Source organism: Octopus bimaculoides, chromosome 1, assembly GCF_046866305.1.
Source record: "Octopus bimaculoides isolate indiv1 chromosome 1, ASM4686630v1, whole genome shotgun sequence".
Taxonomy (NCBI): domain Eukaryota; kingdom Metazoa; phylum Mollusca; class Cephalopoda; order Octopoda; family Octopodidae; genus Octopus; species Octopus bimaculoides.
In genome coordinates this window covers 90,879,066-90,902,764 of record NC_142928.1, presented here as the reverse complement: position 1 = coordinate 90,902,764, position 23,699 = coordinate 90,879,066, and the positions used below count along the sequence as shown (strand labels likewise).

Below are 23,699 nucleotides of genomic sequence, written 5' to 3'. Positions count from 1 at the left end.
CTTCATAGAACATTTGAGAGAAATTAATTCCCGTCTTTTTTTTTATATATTGTGCCTTTTTTATTCTTATACAAAACCATGACAAAACAACTAGCTTTAATCCTTTAGCATTTAAACTGGCTACATCCAACCACAATATTTTACCTGTTTTATGTTCAAACCGGCCAGATCTGATTTCTCACACTGTCATTCTAAATAGTTAAGTTGCCTCATCAAAATCTCATAGCTCTAATATAATGCATGATTAATTCAAAACAATGTGAATAAAAAAAGCATTACCTTTGACAGAATAATCTGAATGATAAAGGGTTAATTATGAATAATTATTGCTAAACATGTTTAAGAAAACCGCGAAACTGGACATTTCGACAGATTCCAAGGTTTTTTTTTACATTTGAACATTATTGTATATAAGCAAATATATCTGGTGGTTTAAGCAACTTGTTTTTTCAGTCTTGCTTTTAGGCTTGGCAGTTTTTTCATATTGATTATTGTTGTTGGCACTCCGTCGCTTATGACGACGAGGGTTCCAGTTGATCCGATCATCGGAACAGCCTGCTCGTGAAATTAACGTGCAAGTGGCTGAGCACTCCACAGACCCGTGTACCCTTAACGTAGTTCTTGGGGAGAATCAGCATGACACAGTGTGACAAGGCTGACCCTTTGAATTACAGGCACAACCGAAACAGGAAGTAAAAGTGAGAGAAAGTTGTGGTGGAAGAGTACAGCAGGGTTCGCCACCATCCCCTGCCGGAGCCTCGTGGAGCTTTAGGTGTTTTCGCTCAATAAACACTCACAACGCCCAGTCTGGGAATCGAAACCGCGAGGCCGCTGCCCTAACCACTGGGCCATTGCGCCTTCACCATATTGATTATATAGCATTATTAAAGAAAGATATTGAACACTTCCTGGTGAGGGAGACTAACCAAATTTTAACACCAGTCTTAAAGATTTTAAAAATAAGGTCGCAGATTAAATTTTACTGCATGGCATTTTGGGTGTGTTTTAGCCTTGAGTTCATTCAAGCTTTATGAGTGAAATGGAAGTTATGGGATCCTATTGGACTAACCTATAAGAGTATTTATAGTTCAAATGGTCATCCCTGTCACAATACACCTTTTCATACTGAATCTGTACGAGGATTACATTAAGGTTATATGTCTGTGGAATACTCAACCACTATTGTTCAATATGTAGGGAAGTTCAATTGCTGATTGAGCAACTGGATTATTTCTTGTAGATACTGATGAAAATCTGTTTATAGACATAAACATTATTGAAAACTCTTATAGATAATAAACTTGAGTTTAAGAACACTTATCTATAAGTGATGTTTGTTGTATTTACTTTTATCTCAATCATCCCATTTGAAGTGTGTGTGTGTGTGTGTACTTCATGGGTAGACCAGTTGCTTTGTCATACAAATTTAATGTGAGATCTTGGGAGTGGTTTATAGAGGAAAAATAAAATAAAAATTATGCCTTGCAGTTTGAGAGGAATAGAATTCAGTCCTGTAAGGTTAAACGCTTATCAAATACAATGTTATCCTTTGTATAATTCTGAATTATATTTCTATTCATATTTGTTACCCTTTGCATAAATTCTTGAAAATAAGTATTATTAGCTACAAAACTTCATTTCTAGATACCAAACATGAACTTAATAGGAATGCATTCTAATAAACCATGTAAACCTGTCTACATTCTAAACAAAATTAGGGATCGTATTAGATCAGTGTTTAGATGGACTGTCCTAGCCATTTGATGTTTAAAAAAAAAAATCGTTTTTATAATTAAATATTAGGAATTGTATATAAAAAAAAAAATCAATATTTTGTGAATTATAGAAGTCTAACAAATTTATTGCAGATAAATTTTAATGAAATCTTATATGGGCCCTGGTTGAGAACTGCTGTATTAGACGGAACAAAAATTATGGCTACCCCAATAGAATTAAAATCCATATCATTAATACTTGGTTGTTATTACCATCATATTGCAGTTCTCATGGAAATTCACCTTACAACAGCATCTTTTTACCAATACATGTTAAGTTTTAAGATCATTGCTAGCACATGTACAGTTCATATTTCACTTATGTTATTTGATTTCACTAGAGTTGATTAAATTGCATAATCTCTTAGAATACTGAGAGCCATGTCACCTTTTACAAATCACTTGGATTATTTTAAAGGGACCTAAAGTGTAAAGTCTGGACTCCAGGGAAACAGAATGTTGTCTCTTGGGCTGCAAACTAATAAAATTATTTGCAGTTTAGTTTTTGATAAATTTGTTATCCTAAGATTGAATAGTTATTTCCTTTTTTTTATATTTTAAGTAGTGAAATGTGCTCAAATAAACAATAGGCTAGTATAAAGCTACAGGTGTAGGAAGTGGATTCTGTTGAGGCTCTATAACTCTTTCCTTCCCTAGGTTATAAAAATTAAAAATGGGTGAGAGGAAACCTTTCTTTCTCTTGGTCTTCACTTGCCATCCTCACTTTTATTGCAGTTGTTGATCTTAGTTAACATAATCATTATGGATTCTGTGAAAAAGTTTTATTTAGAAAAAATATATTGCAAAAATATGTGCCTAAAGAACATTTAATTTGAAAATATTAGTCTTGTACAATTTGAATAAATTCTATGGAATAATTTATATTTTCAGATTTAAAATATGCCTGCTCGAATGTTTGATAACCCTTCTGTAGGGGAAGGGACTAAAAATGGCCCAGTTAATGAAATCTCTGAATTTTACTGCTCTGATGAAGTCATTATTTCTGGTATATCTGGACGCCTTCCAGAATCCAACAACATTGCAGAATTCCGAGAAAATCTCATCAATTCTATTGATATGATCACAGAGGATGACCGACGATGGAAACCTGGTAAGTCCTCATTTAACATCCACTTTCCCATGCTTGCATGGGTTACACAGATCTTGCTGAGGCAGATTTTTTTTATGGCTGGATGCCCTTCCTGTTAACTCTGTTTCTAAGCAAGGTAATATATTTCACAGAAGACTGGAAAAAAATACAACCTTAATTGTATTGTAATGGTGGTCATTTATAATTATGCGCTGTCTAGACAAGGGGACATGAACATGTCAGTACATGCAACAGTTTTTTTCTGTTTCCCAAATCCATTCACAAGGCTTTGGTCAGCTTGAGGCTATAGTGGAAAACGCTTGTCCAAGGTGCTGCGCAGTGAAACAACCTGAGACCATGTGGTTAGCAAGCAATCTCTTTTGTCGCAGAACGACTACACCTAAATGTTATAAATTTTCTTTCTTAGTGTGAAGAAATATGATGTAATCTATGACACCTAGCGTTTCTGGATGGCTTTATAACTTCTAAAATTACAGAAGAATTCTCCAGTCGGCAGCTTGGCTGAAAGGGTAGAGCACTCCAACCGGATATTAGAAGAGGTGTAAGTTTGATCCTCATGGCTGGTTGCTGGCACATTTTTCTGTTGTTAAAAGGATTTTATCTTTTATATACATTGTTCTACTTGTTCTACAATACATTTCAACGCTTCATAAAAACAAATTTGTTTGTTTACATATGATGTAAAAAAAAAAAAAGACAAAATGACAGTGTTTTAAGAGCAAGAAGGTTGATTCATGATATTAATGATTTTCAGCCAGTAATGTGGTCTTTAATTTCTCAATTAGTGATTCTTTTAACTATAAACCATATCTAGATTGATTTTTGATAATTTGGTTATTTAATTTTATTTTGATAATTATATTAAGTAATATGCTGTGAATCCCTCCCCAGAAAATGTAGGCCTTTGCAAATTGCTGTATATAAATGAAACCCAGATAATACTAAGAACTATTAGAAAGGCTCACTTCATGCTTATTGTATTTTGCTAGGTCTGTATGACTTACCAAAACGTGCTGGAAAGCTAAAGGAACTGGATAAATTTGATGCTGCTTTCTTTGGGATTCCACCAAAACAAGCTGATGCCATGGAACCCCAATTGCGAATGCTTTTAGAAGTTTCCTATGAATCTCTTATAGATGCTGGTAAGTGTTTGCTCCCTGCTTTTTATATTTTTTTTTCTGTTATCCTTAAATTTTTTTTTTTATTTAAGTTCAAAATCAGTTATGCTCTCTGAGTTGTTTTACAGCTCAGCAAGCTTTCTGCAATACCAGTGAATACATATTATTGACATATTATTGTTTCTTGTATATTGAAACATGAATTTCATCTAAGCGAGTGACAAACCGGTGCATGCCATTAACAAGCCCCAAGTAGGACCAAATGCGTCTGTTCTTGTCAATGCTGTGATGATTTTTTTGCATCACTCTGGTATCATCATCATCGTTTAACGTCCGCTTTCCATGCTAGCATGGGTTGGACGATTTGACTGAGGACTGGTGAAACCGGATGGCAACACCAGGCTCCAGTCTAATTTGGCAGAGTTTCTACAGCTGGATGCCCTTCCTAACGCCAACCACTCAGAGAGTGTAGTGGGTGCTTTTACGTGTCACCCGCACGAAAACGGCCACGCTCGAAATGGTGTCTTTTATGTGCCACCCGCACAAGCCAGTCCAGGGGCACTGGCAACGATCTCACTCGAAAATCCTACGGGAGCCAGTCAGGCGGTACTGGCAACGGCCACGCTCAAAATGGTGCATCTCATGTGCCACCCGCACAAGAACCAGTCCAGGGGCACTGGCAACGATCTTACTTGGCTTGCCGGGTCTTCTCACGCACAGCACACTTCCAAAGGTCTCGGTCAGTCCAAAGGTGTGTGTATTGTACCGGCTTAGGCAGTACATATACTAAAATTGGAACGATACAGAGAAGGATGACATGCAAATTTGTGAAGTGTTCCATATTTTACAAAGGCTGTTAGCTGGCAGAGTTGTTAGTATGCTGAATGAAATGTTTAGCAGTATTTCTGTCATGTCTCAAGCTACTGTTATCTAGCACCTTCGGATGATCTCTGCTCAATCGCTACACTACGGCTACTCAACTGTCAGTCCACTCCTACCACGGTCAGACCACCTCTATTTATGTCTTGGTCGAGCCTACTTCTTCGCTTGGGGACTTCGACACAACAATTTCATCTGACTTTACGTTCTGTGTTCTAATTTCGCCAAGGTTGACTATGCCTTTTTATCCTTTTGGGGGTTGATAAATTAAGTACCAGTGAAACACTGGGGTGGATGTAATTGACTAGTCCCCTCCCCACAAATTTCAAGCCTTGTGCCTATAATAGAAAGGATTATCATCATTATTATTATAATGTACATGTAACTCTTATTTCAGGTATTGATCCATACTCCATACGAGGCTCCCGAACTGGTGTCTTTATTGGTGCCAGTGAATCAGAAGCACATCAAGCTTGGTCTGCTGATCCTGATGCAACTGTTGGGTACCACATGACTGGTTGTGCTCGTTCAATGTTTGCTAATCGACTATCATTCTATTTTGATTTCAAAGGTAAGAAACTGTTCTTTTTTTTTTTTTTTTTTTTTTTTTTTGTTTTCTTAATCCAATTTCTTTTTCTAAAAGCTCCTAAACATTCCTTTTATTCATTTTGTACTTCAGTCATTATTTAATCCCTTCGATATCTGATATCAACCTGCCTGAAACTATCCCTGGTTCTACGATATAAACTTGTTTTAGAGGAATCTAAATGAAACTTTTCTATCAAAATTCCACATTAATTTTAATTCCAAAATTTAATTCCGAACTCCAGCTTGATAATGATTTAGTTGATTTAGTAAATTCTTCATAATTTTCAAAATTAATTTAAACAAAAGCCGGTGTATTTTAGTAGGAAACATAGTAACAGAAAGGATAAAGACTGTTTCCAAATCAAATGGAAAATGCTACTTCCCCTAATGTAAGAGATGAAATTGTAAATTAAATTTTTTATTTACTCATAGATTGAAATTTTTTTTTGTTTTGTTAATGTTTATCTTAATATCATTGTAGTTTTAAATTTTAGTTCTTATTTTGTCAGGCATTAGATAGGAACTGGTTATATTTAGCATCACTTTAATACCTACCAGAGTAATACAGCCCAGTATTCTAGTAATATTGGTTTCAAATGGCACAAGGCCAGCAATTTTGGGAGAGCAGTAAGTCGATTATATCAACCCTAATACGCAGCTGGTACTCATGTAAAACAACTGTATTTTGTAGTCATTATCTGTAATCTACTCTCAAAACACTTCAGTAGCTCTACTTTGCATTGCTTGCAAACTTAAATTTTCTGTAATCATTAAAGTGCAACAGCCTCCACAATAACCAGCCTTCAATTTGGTTTTCCGTTCGTAGGTTAATCGGAAATATAGATTGCCATACTACTCATAAACCTTCTTGGTAGGTCAATTATTTGGAAAAAAATACCACCAAAGCAACTTAAACCGTCCAAAGGACAGTTGTATTTGCTAGTACCATATATTTCAGAATATTTTGCTCAATTTTCTTGTAATAAATCTTTTGTACACTGTCAGAATTTTCTTGATTGCTTTTTATTGTATTTTTTTTTCTGTGAAGTTTATAAATACATTCAGAGTCAAGTGTTTTATTGATAAAACCATTTTTTCTTTCCCATTGATGTTCTTAAATATTGGAATTTCAATATTGAACTCTTCCTAATTGTTTGATTTGTTCGGCTATGAGAACTAGGTCATTGCATACAAGATTTCCCACACAACCTGTCTTGAACAATATCTGTTAAAGGCCAGAGGACTGAGAATAGTGCTTTGATGGATAATTAAATAAATTCCTCAATGAATTCATTGTTAACTCTTACTTTACTGACACACTTGAATGTAGCCTTCATAACTGTTACATGTGATACATCAATATCTCATGCTCTTTAGAGTGGTGGTCACAAAGAAAATGTTACTCTGTCAATCCTCTCTCAGGTCAGAGAATACTAAGTATAGTTAGCTGAGAAATTCTGTTGTCTCAATAAAAAGCTGTTGCTAGTTCTTTGTCCTCTCACAAACCCAAACTGTATCTTAAGCTAATTATCTCCCTTGTTAGAGGTGATATCTAATGTTTAAAAAAAAAATTGTCATTAGACTGTTGCCATGCTGGGATATTGCTTTGAGGAATTTTAGTTGAACTAATCAGGCTCAGTACTTGTTTTCTTTTTTAAGCCTGGTACTTATTCTGCCGGTCTCTTTTACTGGACCATTAAGTTACAGGGATGTAAACACAGTAACACCAGTTATCAAGCAGTGGTAGAAGAGGGCACACACACAATGGGTTTCTTTCAGTTTTAATTTTCCAAATCCACTCACAAGCCTTTGGTTGGCTTGAGGCTGTAGTAGAAGACACTTGCCCAAGGTGCCACACAGTGGGAGTAAACCCAGAAACCATGTGATTGGGAAGCTAAATTCTTACCACACCCACACCTGTGCCTATATCTTGATTTGATTTAAAATGCTTGATTGCTTTTGATGTAATAAGAGAAAATGTGTAGTCTACTTGTTTGTACAAAGTTTGTATCCATTCTATTGTCATTTAGTTTTTGGGTCATCTCAGTTTGCCTTTCATTTTTATTGTAGCTTTATTGATTCATTAACATTTGATGCAACACCATTTAATGCCCACTTTTCCATGCTTGCATAGATCAGACAGAATTTGCTGAGGTTTTTCTATGATTGGATATCCTTCGTGTTGCTACCCCCGGTTGGATATCCTTCCCATCATAGACTGTGGCCATGCTGGGGCACTGCTTTGAAGAATTTTAGTCAAATGAATTGACACCAATACTTTTATTTTAAGCCTGGTATTTATTTAATTGGTTTCTTTGCTGAACCATTAAGTTATGGGGATGCAAACACACCAACACCAATTGTCAAACAGTAGTTAAGGACAAACACAGACATGACACACACACACACATACATACGACGACCTTTCAGTTTCTGTCTACCAAATCTACTCACAAAGCTTTGGTTGACCCGAGGCTATATATATATATATATATATATATATATATATATATATATATATATATATATATATATAAATATATATATATATGGCGGTGCCCCAGCATGGCCACAGCTCATGAGCTGAAACTAGATAAAAAAAAAAAAAAAAAAAATATGTATATATATATATATATATATATGTGTGTATATATGTGTGTATATATATATATAGGTACACGACACTGCTTTTCCTCTTCCCAGGCTACAGGCCCACACCCCCAACACCCATACTGTTAGGATTGGCACTCTCAACGTCGGCACGCTGAAAGGTAGATCTGGTGAAATTGTTGAGATGCTTGAACGGAGATGCGTAGATATGTGCTGCATCCAGGAAGTAAGATGGAGAGGAGGTTCTGCAAGGTTCCTCACAGGCAAAGAACACAGGTACAAGATTTTCTGGGCAGGGAACACTGACGGGGTCGGGGGCGTAGGAATACTTCTAGCGGAGAAATGGGTGGATAAGGTAATCGAGGTCGTTAGAGTAAGTGACAGAGTACTTAAGATCAGACTAGTGCTTCATCATAGATTAGCTACTGTCATCTCAGCCTATGCACCTCAACCTGGGCTACCAGATGGTCTGAAAGACCAATTCTATGACACCCTCTTGCAAACTACCTCGTCGACGAGTGACAGGGACCTTCTCTTTGTGGCTGGAGACTTCAACGGTCATGTCGGACGTCGTGCTGGGGGCTTCCATGGCATACATGGAGGCTATGGCTTCGGTTCCCGCAACGAGGAGGGAACCAGACTGCTGGAGTTCTGTGATGCAACCAATCTTATGGTCTGCAATACCAACTTCAGGAAACCTGCCAGTCACCTAGTCACCTACCGCTCCGGCAGACACTCTAGCCAAATCGACTACATCCTCGCCAGAAATAGGGAAAGAGGGCGGCTTATAAATGCCAAAACCTACCCTGGCGAAGAATGTACCCCACAACATAGATTAGTAGTTAGCGACTTTGGGATCAAGGCAAAATGGGTGCCCAGAATTAGACAGGCTTGGAGAAGAAGGGTGTGGAAGCTTAAAGACCCTGCAAACGGACAGAGACTTAGAGACAAGTTACTTGAAGCATTTAACGAAATAGAAGGGGATATAGCATCATACAACGTGGAAGACAATTGGAGATTTCTGCGGGACAACCTGTTGAAAGCCACCGACCAGATTTGTGGGTGGTGTAAGGTCCCCTCCCAACCCAGAGTAACGTGGTGGTGGAACAAGGAGGTAGACAGGGCTATTAGACAAAAGAAACAAGCTTGGAAGGACTGGAAGAACGGTGGTAGCAGGGAATTGTACCAATGTGCCAGAAGGGAGGCTAGGCGACAGGTTTATTTAGCCAGAGGGGAAGCAGATAAGGAAAGATTTGCCAATGTTCTGCGCCGTGAGGACCAAAGACTCGAGGTATTTCGGGTTGCAAGACAGTGTAGGAGAGAGAATAGTGATGTTGTAGGAGAGAAATGTGTTCGCATGGATGATGGTACGCTTGCATTAAATGAGGATGCAAAGAAAGAGGTCTGGAGATGCCACTACGATAGATTGCTTAATAAAGAGAATGAATGGGAGAAAGAGAGCCTGCCTTATGTCGACCCAATAGAGGGACCAGCTATCCGAGTTGATAGTACCAGGGTAGATAAAGCAATTAAGAGTATGAAGACCGGGAAAGCCCCCGGCCCATCAGGAATCACTGCAGAGATGCTCAAAATATCTGGCAGTGTTGGCTATAGCCTAGTCACCCGTATTACGAACCAGGTGATACACGAAGGAGTCATACCCTATGACTGGTGTAGCAGCATCATAGTCAACTGCTACAAAGGTAAAGGGGACGCTTTAGATACAAATAATTACAGAGGCATCAAGCTGTTAGATCAGGTTATGAAAGTTACAGAGAGGGTCATAGCCCAACTAATTAGGGAGCGAATCAATTTAGATGAGATGCAGTTTGGGTTCGTGCCAGGTAAAAGCACTACTGATGCCTTATTTCTAGTGAGACAGTTGCAAGAGAAATACCTAGCCAAGGATAAACCTCTGTACCTGGCTTTCGTTGACATGGAGAAAGCCTTTGACAGGGTCCCCCGATCCCTTATCTGGTGGTCAATGAGGAAACTTGGGATAGAAGAATGGCTAGTGAGAGCTGTGCGAGCCATGTACAGAGATGCGGCCAGTAAGGTGAGGGTTGGAAATGAGTACAGCAATGAATTCCGGGTAGAGGTAGGGGTCCACCAAGGTTCCGTCCTCAGCCCCCTATTATTTACCATAGTCCTCCAGGCAATCACAGAGGAGTTCAAGACAGGTTGCCCCTGGGAGCTCCTCTATGCTGATGACCTTGCCCTAATTGCGGAGTCACTATCAGAACTAGAGGAGAAGTTTCAGGTGTGGAAGCAAGGTCTAGAACTGAAGGGCCTTAGAGTCAACCTAGCTAAAACCAAAATCCTAATAAGTAGGAAGGTAGATAAAACACAAACCCCTTCAGGTAGATGGCCCTGCTCAGTATGTAGAAAAGGAGTAGGTAGTAACTCTATAAGATGTACCCGGTGCAAGCTATGGACACATAAGAGGTGCAGCAACATCAAAGGCAGGTTAACTAGCAAGTTAGTTTTTGTTTGTGGCAGATGTTCAGGTGCAATAAAGACTGCAAACAAACAGGAAACAACTTCTATCTCATTCCAGGGTGAAAAACTAGAGGTAGTCGATAGCTTCCGCTATCTGGGCGACCAAGTTAGTAGTGGGGGTGGGTGCGCTGAAAGTGTAGCTGCTAGAATAAGAATAGCCTGGGCAAAGTTTAGAGAGCTCTTACCCCTGCTGGCGACAAAGGGACTCTCACTCAGAGTAAAAGGCAGACTGTATGACGCATGCGTACGAACAACCATGCTACATGGCAGTGAAACATGGGCTGTAACTGCTGAGGACATACGTAAGCTCGCAAGGAATGAAGCCAGTATGCTCCGTTGGATGTGTAATGTCAATGTGAATACCCGTCAGAGTGTAAGTATCTTGAGAGAAAAGCTGAACATTAGAAGCATCAGTTGTGGCGTGCAAGAGAGACGATTGCGCTGGTATGGACATGTGGTGAGAATGGAGGAGGATAGCTGCGTGAAAAAGTGCCACACCCTAACAGTTGAGGGAACCCGTGGAAGAGGTAGGCCCAGGAAGACCTGGGCTGAGGTGGTGAGGCAAGACCTTCGTACATTGGGCCTCACCGAGGCGATGACTACGGACCGAGACCTTTGGAAATGGGCTGTGCGTGAGAAGACCCGGCAAGCCAAGTAAGATCGTTGCCAGTGCCCCTGGACTGGTTCTTGTGCGGGTGGCACATGAGATGCACCATTTTGAGCGTGGCCGTTGCCAGTACCGCCTGACTGGCTCCTGTAGGATTTTCGAGCGAGATCGTTGCCAGTGCCCCTGGACTGGCTTGTGCGGGTGGCACATAAAAGACACCATTTCGAGCGTGGCCGTTTTCGTGCGGGTGACACGTAAAAGCACCCACTACACTCTCTGAGTGGTTGGCGTTAGGAAGGGCATCCAGCTGTAGAAACTCTGCCAAATCAGACTGGAGCCTGGTGTTGCCATCCGGTTTCACCAGTCCTCAGTCAAATCGTCCAACCCATGCTAGCATGGAAAGCGGACGTTAAACGATGATGATGATGATGATGATGATAGTACAAAACACTTGCCCAAAATGCCATGCTGTAGAACTGGACCCATTTGGTTATGAAGCAAACTTCTTTCCACACATTCATGTCTGGGTAATAAATAATTCTTAACCATTTTGTGGTCATACGCTTAATGAAATTTACTATATTTTACAATTTGTTTTGAAAATAAAATTTTAGAGGGATTTATTAAGCTAGTTTACTTTTCCTTTATCAACCCATTCCCTTTCAGATTACTCAGTCAAATGTAATACTCTCTTATTCACATTGTTTTGAAATAATCATGCATTATCTTGTAGCTTTGAGATTTCAATGATGTGATTATTTTTAGAATGACATTGTAGGATAGGTATAAGAGGCTGGATTTGGCTAGTTTGAACAGAAAACAGGTAGAATATTTGAGTTGGACATGACTGGGTTAAATGCTAAAGGGTTAAGCAGATGCCCGGAACATAATTTAATAAATGTTCTTACAAAAATTTCTGAAGGAAAGTTATAATTTAAATACGAGCATTTTAAATTGTGTAGTTTTGTATATTTGAACCAGGGTTTAGTTCCAGGTAGATTGGTATCAAAGGATTAAGTATGTTACCTTTTTTTTTATTTTGGTTGTAACTTCCATCTTACTTTGTATCAGTCAGATAGAAAAAGACATGAAATTAATAGTTAATGACTTGTCATATTCTGATTACTAAAATGTTGAGCAACTTAGTTCTCTTTTACTTGTTTCAGTCTTTTGACTGTGGCCATGCTGGAGCACTGCCTTTAGTCGAAGAAATCGACCCCAGGACTTATTTTTTGGAAGCCTAGTACTTATTCTATCGGTCTCTTTTGCCAAACCGCTAAGTTACGGGGACATAAACACACCAGCATCGGTTGTCAAGCGATGTTGGGGGGACAAACACACACACAAACATATACACACACACACACATACATATATATATATATATACATATATACGACAAGCTTCTTTCAGTTTCCGTCTACCAAATCCACTCACAAGGCTTTGGTCGGCCCGAGGCTATAGTAGAAGACACTTGCCCAAGATGCCACACAGTGGGACTGAACCCGGGACCATGTGGCTGGTAAGCAAGCTACTTACCACACAGCCACTCCTACGCCTTGTTGATTTATTCACACCAATATTACATGTGAAATATTGGTTAATTAGTTGATGATTGTTGCTTGCTCTGCAAATTTGTAATTATACAAAGAATTTATTTATCAAATATTTTTTATTTCATTGAAGGTCCAAGTTTTGTGATTGACACTGCTTGTTCTTCAAGCTTACTTGCTATGGACCAGGCCTTAATGAGCATACGAATGGGCTTGTGTGATGCTGCTCTTGTTGGAGGTACCAGTCTTTGTTTAAAACCTACTACATCCCTACAGTTCAAGAAGATGAATATGGTTTCTGAGGATGGCTGTTCTAAATCCTTTGATGCATCAGGTAAGTTTCAGGGCTTTTCTATTTAAATTCTTTTTTTTATTCCACTTTTATTTCCATTTGTTTGATGTTTTCTGTATTCTATTTGAGCTTTAACCAAATAATTCTGTAAAACTTATTTTTCAGCAAATGGTTATGTTCGTAGTGAAGCTGTTGTTGTAATTTTTCTTCAGAAAGCTAAAAATGCAAAGCGTATTTATGCCACTTTTGTACATTCTAAAAACAATGCTGATGGCAATAAAGAAAGAGGTAAATTGGTTTCTTTTTTCACATAAGGATTTCTTTCTTGTAGTTTAGAACTGATTTTGATGTTGTATGGCTATGAGCTGTGGGCCTTTTTAATATGGCAAAACTTTCAGGGGCTACCGGGAGACAAAGTGAGCTCACTCAACTATGTGATGTCAGTGCGCATTGGAAGTGTACTATGAGTTAGTTGAGAAAGGAACTGGATATGGATAAAAACAAATATGGTGTACAAGAGAGGACTATGATAGAATGGGCATGTAATGCATATGGATGATGTTGGTTGTATAAAGAGGTGGTAAGTGCTCCAAGTGTAAAGGTGCATGGCTTAGTGGATGATTGTAAGATTGTGGTTTCAGTTCCTCGGCTGGGCAATGCATTGTGTTCTTGAGCTAAACACTTCATTACCTGTTGCTCCAATTCACTCAGCTGGTAAAAATGAGTAATTGTGTGAAGGACAGTCTCATCATTGTCATTCAATGTCAACTCTCCATACTGTCATGGGTTGGATGGTTTGACATGGAGCTGACTAGCAAGGAGTGGTCTAGACTCCAGCTGTCTGAAGCATGGTTTCTATGGCTGGATGCTCTTCAGCATCCTATGGGTTAATAAATAAATGTCACAATCTGGGAAATTGGTTTTATGAAACTATGGCTCAGGAAGGACCTTTCATCTTTGAAGTACTCCTAGTTGATGGAGCTTGTGGATGAGGGAAACAGAGAATGTGATATGAAAGGTAATGGCTAGTTTGTGAGTGGAAAGGGGTTAGATTCATGAAGGAAATGAAAGAGGGGATTTTTATAATCAATACAATTTCTGGGGTTAGAGAGGAAATCTGCATTCGAAGGGTTAAGGACTAAAATCCAGAATATTGTAACTTTAAGAATATGTTTAGTAACATTTTTATTGCTGTATTACTTTGGTTCTCTTACTTTGCTTTCTTTTATATTAGTTTCAAAATATTTTTCACAGCATTTTAAGAACAATGAAGACATTTGTAATAATGATTTTTGTATGTTTTTTTTTTGTTTTTGTTTCTGTCCAAATTTTTTCTGTATTTGTACATAACCACAACAAAAGTAGAAAGCTCTTGGCAAGTTGAGCTTCTGACTTGTCCTTTTTCCATCTCATTAACACAAAGTGAGATGGAAGTTACAAACAAAAATTAAATATGTGAAATTAATAGGGTATATGACCTCATATACTTTTGATCACTAAAATGTTAAGTCATTTAGTCTATGCACACCAATATTAAGTGAAATATGTGTTAATTAGTTAATTGTATTTATCATTTTAGTTATATATATATTGTATAATAAATGCTATATAATTAGTTGATTGTATAATGAATTTTTCAATTTTTTTTCCTATCAGGTATTACATTTCCGTCAGGAGAGATCCAGAAAAAATTAATTACAGAAGTATATTCAGAAGCTGGAGTTGATCCTAAAAATGTGGCCTATGTTGAAGCACATGGTACCGGAACACAAGCAGGGGATCCTCAAGAACTCAACACCATTGCTGATGTATTTTGTAAAGGAAGAGATGGGCCACTGTTTGTTGGATCAACAAAATCTAACATGGGACACCCTGAACCTGCATCAGGTAAAATGATATTTGAAGCTATTGCCATTCACTGACAGCTGTGAATAACTCGGACAAGAGTGTCTGGTAGTCAGCTGCAAAGTACAGAGGCTGCATTGTCACTAAATTTTGTTAATTAGAAACTTCTCACTTATCAGCAGAACAACAGAAATTTGAGAAGTGGCCATATGGATCCTTGTGGTTCAGCAAGAATAGTTCACGGTCACCCATTCGCCACAGGGATAGTTCACGGTCACATATTCGCCACAGGGATAGTTCACGGTCATTCATTCACAGCAGGGATAGTAAGAATAGCATATTAAATGCCTTTGTGCTGAAATTTATTTTGGTCATGCATTTATACTATACCCATTTTGTTTTTGAATATTTGGAACTTAAAACCTCACATAGCCCATGTTTGAAAAATGGTAGGAAATTTGGAGAGATAGTTTTGTCTATATTATGAAAGTTAAAGATTCTAAATGATTTGCACTTAGGAGTTCTACATACCATAAGAAAAGGATATATGGTTTTGTAAACTTGCTCAGTTATAATCTTTTCATAACGAATTCTGATTTGTATCAATGTATGAGAGTGATGAGGAATTACTAGATTGTTAGGAGTGTCTTAAGTAATAGACCAGCTTGTGGGTTTAACTCTTTAGCCTTTAAGCCAGCCCTATTCAGTCTAAATATTTTACCTGTTTTATGTTCATACTGGCCAGATCTGGCCTCTCACACCTACCCTACAATGTCATTCTAAAAATAATCAATCACATCATTGAAATCTATGCCATAATGCATGAATAATATAAAATATGTATAAAAGAAGCATTACATCTGATGAGTTAATCTGAAAGCCAAAGGGTGAAGATTCTTAAATTTATCGAATTTAAACCAAAGTCAACATTTTTACCATTCACTTCAAATTATTTCTAAACCTCTGATTTATCTTTTGTTTTCCCTCCAGGTTTGGCTGCTTTAGCTAAAGTCATCATTGCTATGGAAGATGGAATGATTCCTGCAAACTTACATTATAAAGAACCAAATCCTGATATTCCAGGTTTACTCGATGGTCGGTTGAAGGTGGTTACAGAAAGATTACGCTGGAATGGTGGATATGTAGGAATCAATTCTTTTGGTTTTGGTGGCTCAAACGTTCATGCTTTACTACGCTCCTACCCAACTGAAAAGCCTGTCCCACATCCTGCTTCTGACATGGCAAGATTGGTAACATTTGCTGGCCGTACTGAACAGGCCATATACGATGCCATGGAAATTGTCAAGGAAAGAAAGCATGATGTTGATTTCCAAGCCCTTTTGCAAGAGACAATTTTACTCTCCACAAATAATAAACCTTACCGAGGATATGCTTTTCTTAATATGGAAGATACTGAAATACGTATTGAGGTTAGAACAATTACATTTACTCATTGCTTGAATTGTAGTTTTGTTTGTGCTTCGCATTGTTTTATGAATGCCATAGAGAAGTTAGACTCTTAGTGTACTGAATCAGCAATTTAGATTACCTCATTTCTGTTTTTCCAGCTATAAACATCAACTTTAGCTGGTGTTTTTAGCTGCACAAAAAAAAAAAAAAAAATTCAAGAACTGTTTCTTGCACAGCAAATACTGAAGATTGTGTATTGAAGCTTTAATTATATATTTAGCTGACTTAGTTGTATTATAAATATAAAACCTATTTAAACATTCAGTTGAAGTAATTGTTTTCAGTTATTCTTCCTGTTGCTAACTTCTCACTTGTAAACTTGAAGTAAAACCTATTTTTATTTAGACAAACATTTCTTCTCCACAATACAATAGGTACAATTAAATTTTTATTAATTTAAATACTTGTTCTCGAACTGCAGTAAACTACACCAGATGATTTGACAAAGCTTTTTCTCTAGGAAACCTGAATGTGCTAAAATTGCGAAAACTGTTTGGTGGTGTGTTAGTCATGTTTTTACATGCATGCAAAATAATTTAGTTAACTGATATTAGTATCGACTTGCAGTCATGCCCCAAATCTGTTTGGTCTGTAATTTAAGACCAGTTGTATCCTCTGTAGTCTTCTAGCATAATTTTGATATTACTGTCCAACCCATGCCAGCATGGAAAATAGATGTTAAATGATGTTTAACTGCTGTATACAAACAAGGTGGTATATGATCTTATGAACCACAGTAAATAAGCAAATTTTAGACAACCTAATTCAATAATAGAATAAATAAATTTTATTTTTAGTATCTCAATGAAACCTATTGTGTGTTCCAATAAACACTGAAATGTCTTAAAATAGTTAATTAACTTTCAGTTAGCTGGGTGTGGCTGTCATTGTACATACACTACTATTTGTATGGAATAAGGTCTCTGTTTTTATCACTTTTGAAATGTAGGATAAATTGTTGCATGGAATCATGTTTAGGCTTTTAAGGATCAGCAGTTCATAATGGTGCTTCACTTGATCTTTAGTTTCAAATGCTTAACTCTTAGCTTTATTAATTACAATGAGAAAGCACAGTCTTAATCCTTTAGCATTTTAAATGGCCCAAATATTGTACTTGTTTTATGTTCAAAATGGCCAAATCTGGCCTCTCACACTTACCCTACAATGTCATTTTAAAAATATACAGTTGCATCATAGAAATCTCAATGCTACAAGATAATGCATGATTAATACAAAACAATGTATTACATTTGACAAAGTATGCTAAGAGTTAAACTGTAAGCATCTTCAGCAAATACAGCATCATTGGCAAGTATTCCAGATCTTTGGAACCAGAGGAATGCAATTGAGAACAATCCCAGTGCATCTTTCAAACTCTTAGTATAAAGATGGGTTGTATTGATGCCTTGACAACTTAAAATTACAGGATGTTACTGCCCTATAAGTAACCTTTTATTGTGATTAGGCATCTTGGGCAAGTGTCTTCGACTGTAGTCTTTGAAGTAGATTTGGTTGACAGAAATTGAAAGAAGCCCATTTTGTGTGCATGCATGAGTATGTTTGTTTACATTTGTGACACTCAAAAAATAACCATGCTACAAGCAATAAAATGAAAAACAATTTTTCCTGTCAACAAACTGTCTGTCAGAGTTTTGCATCTTTAAAAATGTTTGGAATAGGAGATACCTTACTTGAAAAACAGGTGTGGGTTTGCAACTAGAAGGGCCTCTAGCTGTAAAACAATACCTCTAAAACATAAAAATTGGCTGTGAAAATTAATGAAAATTTTTTTTTTTTCATAAATAGAAGATTAATCATATCAGAAAATGGAAATTCAATACTTTTGAAGTTTCAGAATTTAAAGAACATTTAAAACATACGAGGGCGTATTGCAAAAGGCCTGATTGAAGGCCCGACTTTTTTTTTCTTTTTTTTTCTTTTTTTTTTAACAGGGCTTAGAAAAACAAGGATCGCTGCAATAAGTGTGCATATGAAAGGGAAATATGTTTAATAAAACCATAATTGATCCTCTTGTATTTTCTTTTACCCAAAACCAGGAACTTTTCAGCACACCTTTGTATAGAAATCTCTTAAATAATACATTTTGTATTTAATTTCGATGTTTCCAATTCATTTGAAAATGCTTTCGAATATGTATTTGAAGATTTAGACATTTCAAGATTTGTAATTACCTCATGGCAAGTTTTTGGCCTTCATTTGTTAAAAAGCCAGGTCTATTCAGATTTTGGTAGCTTTGTTAAACATTTCTTCTCGTGTAGAATTCCTTATTTAATATTAAATTTTAATTTTATTATTAGAAATGTCCTCCTGAAACCAGACCCATTTGGTTTGTATTTGCTGGTATGGGTTCACAATGGCCTGGAATGGGAAAAAGTCTCATGAAGCTGGATGTCTTCTACAGTTCTATTATGAAATCTGATGCAGTGATTTCACCTCTGGGTATCAAACTAAGCCAAATTCTGCTCGAAGGAGATGAAAATATATTTAACAATGCCTTGTATTCTTTTGTGGGAATTGCTGCTATCCAGGTAACATGAGATAATAATTTTTACAACTATCTTCTATCTCATACTCATTTAAATAATTTACTGAGATTAAGTTGGTGAGATGGCAAAATTGTTACCCTGCTGGGCAAAATGCTTAGCAGTATTTTGTCCTTTGTTTTCTGAGTTCAAATTCCACTAAGAGGTTGATAAGATAAGTACCACTTGAGCACTAGGGTTAAAGTACTTTAAATAATCTATTCATTCTGGGTAAGACCCTAGTTTAATCAGGTTTTTCCATCTCATAAGGATGGCTTATGAAGCATTTAACATAATCTCTTGCTTATATCCAGTGTGGGATATTAAAAGTATTCTATACCCCTTACTAAGGGTACAGAATATTTTCTTAAAATTATTGGGTCCTTTTTTGATCGGATAGTAAAGTCCCAGTTTCAGTGGAGAGAGAAATGGGATGTTTCAATAATGATTTTAAGGATAAACATGGTACATGTGTATTGGGATTTGAGACTATGATGCAGGTTTAACTTCATTGGAGATTGCATCTTGCTCTCTGATGCACACCATTCCTATTTAATATAAATAGAAATATTGTAATGGAATGACAGAAACCCAAGTGTTGAACTGACCTAGAATATTTTCAATACGGTCCTCAGTTCAAATCTAACTAGTCAACTTTACCTTTCATCCTTTCAATTTCAAAAACACAAGTACCAGTCATATACTGAGTCACTTTAACTGATTCATTCAAAGTAGTGAACTTTCATTGGGAGAAATCAATTTTAATGAAAATATTAAAAAAAAATTTTTCTTTCTAGTTTCCAAACTGTAGTTACGTTTTTTTCACTAGTTTTGTAATAAAACAAAAAATGAATTTCCTAATACTTTTTAATTTTTAGATTGCACTGGTTGATCTTTTGAGTGCCATGGGAATAAAACCTGATGGCATTATTGGCCATTCTGTAGGAGAACTTGGTTGTGGTTATGCTGATGGATCATTGACTGCTGAAGAAACAATTTTAGCTGCTTATTGGCGAGGCAAATGTATTTTAGATGGTGGGTTACCTCATGGCAAAATGGCAGCTGTTGGTTAGTATTTATTTATTTTTGTATTTTATTCTTTTCGATGTAGTGCTGAACTAGATGTTTTGGCTTGTCCTCATTCCTCTTTTTATCATTATCATTATCATTTTAACATCACTTTTCCATGCCTGCATGGGCCAGATGGAATTTGTTGAGGCAGATTTTCTATTGCTGGATGCCCTTCCTGCCAGCTTCCTATTAAATATTAGAACTCCTTCCCAAATAAACATTTCAAATTTTCTAGGAAATTTTGATCTTTTGAAATTATCTCCCCTTAATTTCCACAACATTTTTTTTTCTTTCTGCAATTGAGGAAAATTTCAGTTCATAAAGAATTTTTCCATCAGTTCACTTTTCTAATTACACCTCTCGTGATTATGTATGAGGAATATGTCTATCAGAGTGAAGAGTATGGTCCTCAAGCAAGAAGGTTACTTGTATAATTGGAACAATGAATCTGTAGATTCCAACTTTCTACTTGGCATAGATTTTGCTCAACTAAAGCTGACCTCGTTTTAAATAACGAAAGGAAAAATCTTGATTTATACAAAAATTAGTATGGTTTTACTGGTCATATTGCTTGTTTTATAATATTTTTATTTTAAGATAATCTTGAATGTCATTTCTAATATTGTCTGTTTGTTTCTATTTTTCAATTTTGTCATTCACTTTATAAGGTTTGACTTGGAAAGAAGCAAAAGAAATGTGTCCTGAAGGTGTAGTTCCAGCTTGTCACAATGCTGAGGATTCTGTTACAATTTCTGGTGCTGCTGACTTGATTACCAATTTCATTGAAGATCTAAAATCTAAAGATATCTTTGCGAGGGAAGTGCAGAGCTCATCTGTGGCCTTCCATTCATATTATATGAAGCAAATAGCTCCTGCATTACAAGCAGCTTTAGACAAAGTAAGTTGGGTTATGGAGATCATACATTTTTAATTTGGCCTTTGTGTGCTGTCTGGACTGTTAAAGATTGTACAAATTAAAGAACAAACAAATGCTCACAGCCAAGTAATTCAGCTTTTACTAAATTCATTATATCTGCCTTCAAACTGGTTCTCGTTATCAACTTTGTAAGATTTTACAAGTTAGCCATTTCCAGTTAACATATTGTGCTGTTGAGCATATTATTTGGCTAATTTCTATTTGTCTGTTTCTCTCGTTCTCTCTTTCAAGGGTCTGTTTCTCTTTTCTTCCTCTCTCTCTGAGTTTAACTTTTTGTTGAAATTGTCCCACTTCCTTTCTCCCTCCCAGTATAAGTCTATGAATTCAACTAAACTAATAACTACAATATGAAAGAATTCCAGTATCATGTGACATGCCTTGAGGTAAAGTTAAACTGTTCTCCTTAGCTGAGCGTACTTAGTTGTAAATAGTTAACTTTCACTCGACATGTAGATACAGCCCATAAAAAGAATGGTTCTAGGAATGTTCATTTGAATTTCAAAACTGTATTGTGCTCTCCTAAGAAAAATTGAAATACACTTTTCTTTTTTTTAATTATAATTTGGAGGAAGGTTTGTGTTTTTCTTTTTTAATGGGCCTCCAACACTAATTGCTAGGAAAGATGGGTTGAAACCCTAATAGAGGGTTTACTATTATAGGAAGCAATGCATCATACTAATAACTTATCTTCAGACCAGAAAATGAATTCTTGCAACAATTTGGACTCCTAAAGAACCTCAGGAGCCAAGGTGTTTCATGTATTGTGCTACCCATGGGTGTTAAACAGAGCAATGAATTAAATTAACCATCCACAAATATATATTAAGTTAAACAATCAACTTTGTTCTAATGAAAATAGTCCTAATAAGCCATGTTTAGATTATTGAAGTGCTAAGCGCTTTTTTACTTTTAACAATTCCAGTGTTAAAAAATTTGGTTTTGAATTTAGAGAATTTTTGTTTTTCATTACCTTAGGAAATTTCATTAAAAGGCTTTCTTTAAAGTTATATTTTTGAATGTTTGATAAAAAAAATTGCTGTTAAAAACTACTGCTGTGCTTACTATCTGAATGACTTTTATCAAATGGTATAGGCACAGGAGTGGCTGTGTGGTAAGTAGCTTGCTTACCAACCACATGGTTCTGGGTTCAGTCCCACTGCGTGGCACCTTGGACAAGTGTCTTCTACTATAGCCTCAGGCCGACCAAAGCCTTGTGAGTGGATTTGGTAGACGGAAACTGAAAGAAACCCGTCGTATATATGTATGTGTGTGTATATGTTTGTGTATCTGTGTTTGTCCTCCCAACATCGCTTGACAACCGATGCTGGTGTGTTTACGTCCCTAACTTAGCAGTTTGGCAAAAGAGACCAATAGAATAAGTATTAGGCTTACAAAGAATAAGTCCTGGGTTGACTTACTCGACTAAAAGGCGGTGCTCCAGCATGGCTGCACTCAAATGACTGAAACAAATAAAAGAATAGAGGATTAGTATTTTATTTATTGGAAAGCTTGAAACTATTAAGATAAATGAATTTTAATTATAAAAATGAACCGAAATGATTTTGGTACCATTTTTTGTTTCTTCATGAATCTCTTGTACTGTTTAAAATAATAAACGACTGCTTTTACTTTGGTTTTTGTTTTCTTTCTTTCTTAGGTTATTGTTCCCAAGTTACGTACTTCCCGATGGATTAGTACCTCAATTCCAGCTGAAAAGTGGGATACCCAACTTGCAAAATTCTCTTCGGCCAGCTATCATGTCAACAATCTTTTGAATCCAGTGCTGTTCCAGGAAGCTCTCCAGCATGTTCCTAGCAATGCAATTGTTATTGAAATAGCACCTCATTGCCTCCTACAGGCAATTCTCAAAAGAACTTTGAACACCAAATGTGTTTTGGTTGGCTTGATGAAAAGGAAGCATGTTAACAACTTGGAGTTCTTTTATTCAATGCTTGGAAAGTAAGATTTTTACAGTTTGTTTCTGTAAGGATTTTTAATTTCCTCAGGAAATTTGCATTAAAAAAAAAAAAAAAAAATTAACAAAGTAGAATTTCCTTAAGTTATGTTGTTGGATGGGAACTACAAATATATGATCTAGTAATTTAAGAATTCAATAGCAATATGTGAAGAAGGACAGTAATTTATGTGTATTTCTTAGTGTTAAATTACTTCCATGTTTTTGTGCTTCTTCCTGTTTTCAGTTAGTCCATTTCCCAAAATGGTTTTCAGGGTCATAAAACCATCATCCTTTGTTTCATGTTGGCATGGGTTGGATGGTTCAACATGAGCTTCGGTGTCTGCTTTGGCATGCTTTCTACTGTTGGCTGACCTACTTAATGCTAACCACTTCACATTGTACTGGGTACTTTTTCATGACCTCAGCACTGGTGAGGTTACCAAGTATTTGCAAGACACCCTCTCAACTGAGCGGAATATAGGTGATTTTAAATGTCTTGCCCGCTCACGTTTTGGTATGCTGCTATATTTCATGTTGAGAACAATTTAGGTCTTAATAGACACAAGATGTAATCTATTTCTAGCGCATTAATTGTCCACGTTAGTGGTCGATGTTATATATATATATATATATATATGTGTGTGTGTGTGTTTGTGTATCTATTGACTGCACCCCATATATAATTAGTCCAGTAGTTGGCTGATAGAACTTAATTGGAATGAACTTTACTCCTTTCTATAAATGGGTTTCAGTTGTATTTTTGTTGGAAGTTGTCAGTTTTTCTGCTCAAATTTATTAGACACTAGACTACCTGTGATCTGTTTGGTCTCTGGCGGGTTCAGGT

At 36.6% G+C, this 23,699-nt stretch overlaps 1 protein-coding gene and 1 pseudogene across 3 annotated transcripts in view; both read left to right on the top strand.

The window, feature by feature from the left end:
- The window catches only part of LOC106874238 (fatty acid synthase), an 89,911-nt gene that overhangs the window by 30,981 nt on the left and 35,231 nt on the right, over positions 1-23,699 (top strand). For all 3 annotated transcript variants that reach the window (XM_014921893.3, XM_014921894.3, XM_089353827.1), the window contains exons 2-12: positions 2,667-2,886; positions 3,876-4,028; positions 5,281-5,454; positions 12,874-13,074; positions 13,198-13,320; positions 14,689-14,919; positions 15,868-16,307; positions 18,666-18,896; positions 19,769-19,958; positions 20,630-20,859; positions 22,556-22,857. In XM_014921893.3, coding sequence (XP_014777379.2) covers positions 2,676-2,886; positions 3,876-4,028; positions 5,281-5,454; positions 12,874-13,074; positions 13,198-13,320; positions 14,689-14,919; positions 15,868-16,307; positions 18,666-18,896; positions 19,769-19,958; positions 20,630-20,859; positions 22,556-22,857 — 2,486 coding nt within the window. In that variant the 5' untranslated portion in view covers positions 2,667-2,675. The remainder of the gene's footprint in view (positions 1-2,666; positions 2,887-3,875; positions 4,029-5,280; positions 5,455-12,873; positions 13,075-13,197; positions 13,321-14,688; positions 14,920-15,867; positions 16,308-18,665; positions 18,897-19,768; positions 19,959-20,629; positions 20,860-22,555; positions 22,858-23,699) is intronic.
- LOC128250149 (U6 spliceosomal RNA) lies at positions 4,767-4,851 on the top strand (annotated as a pseudogene).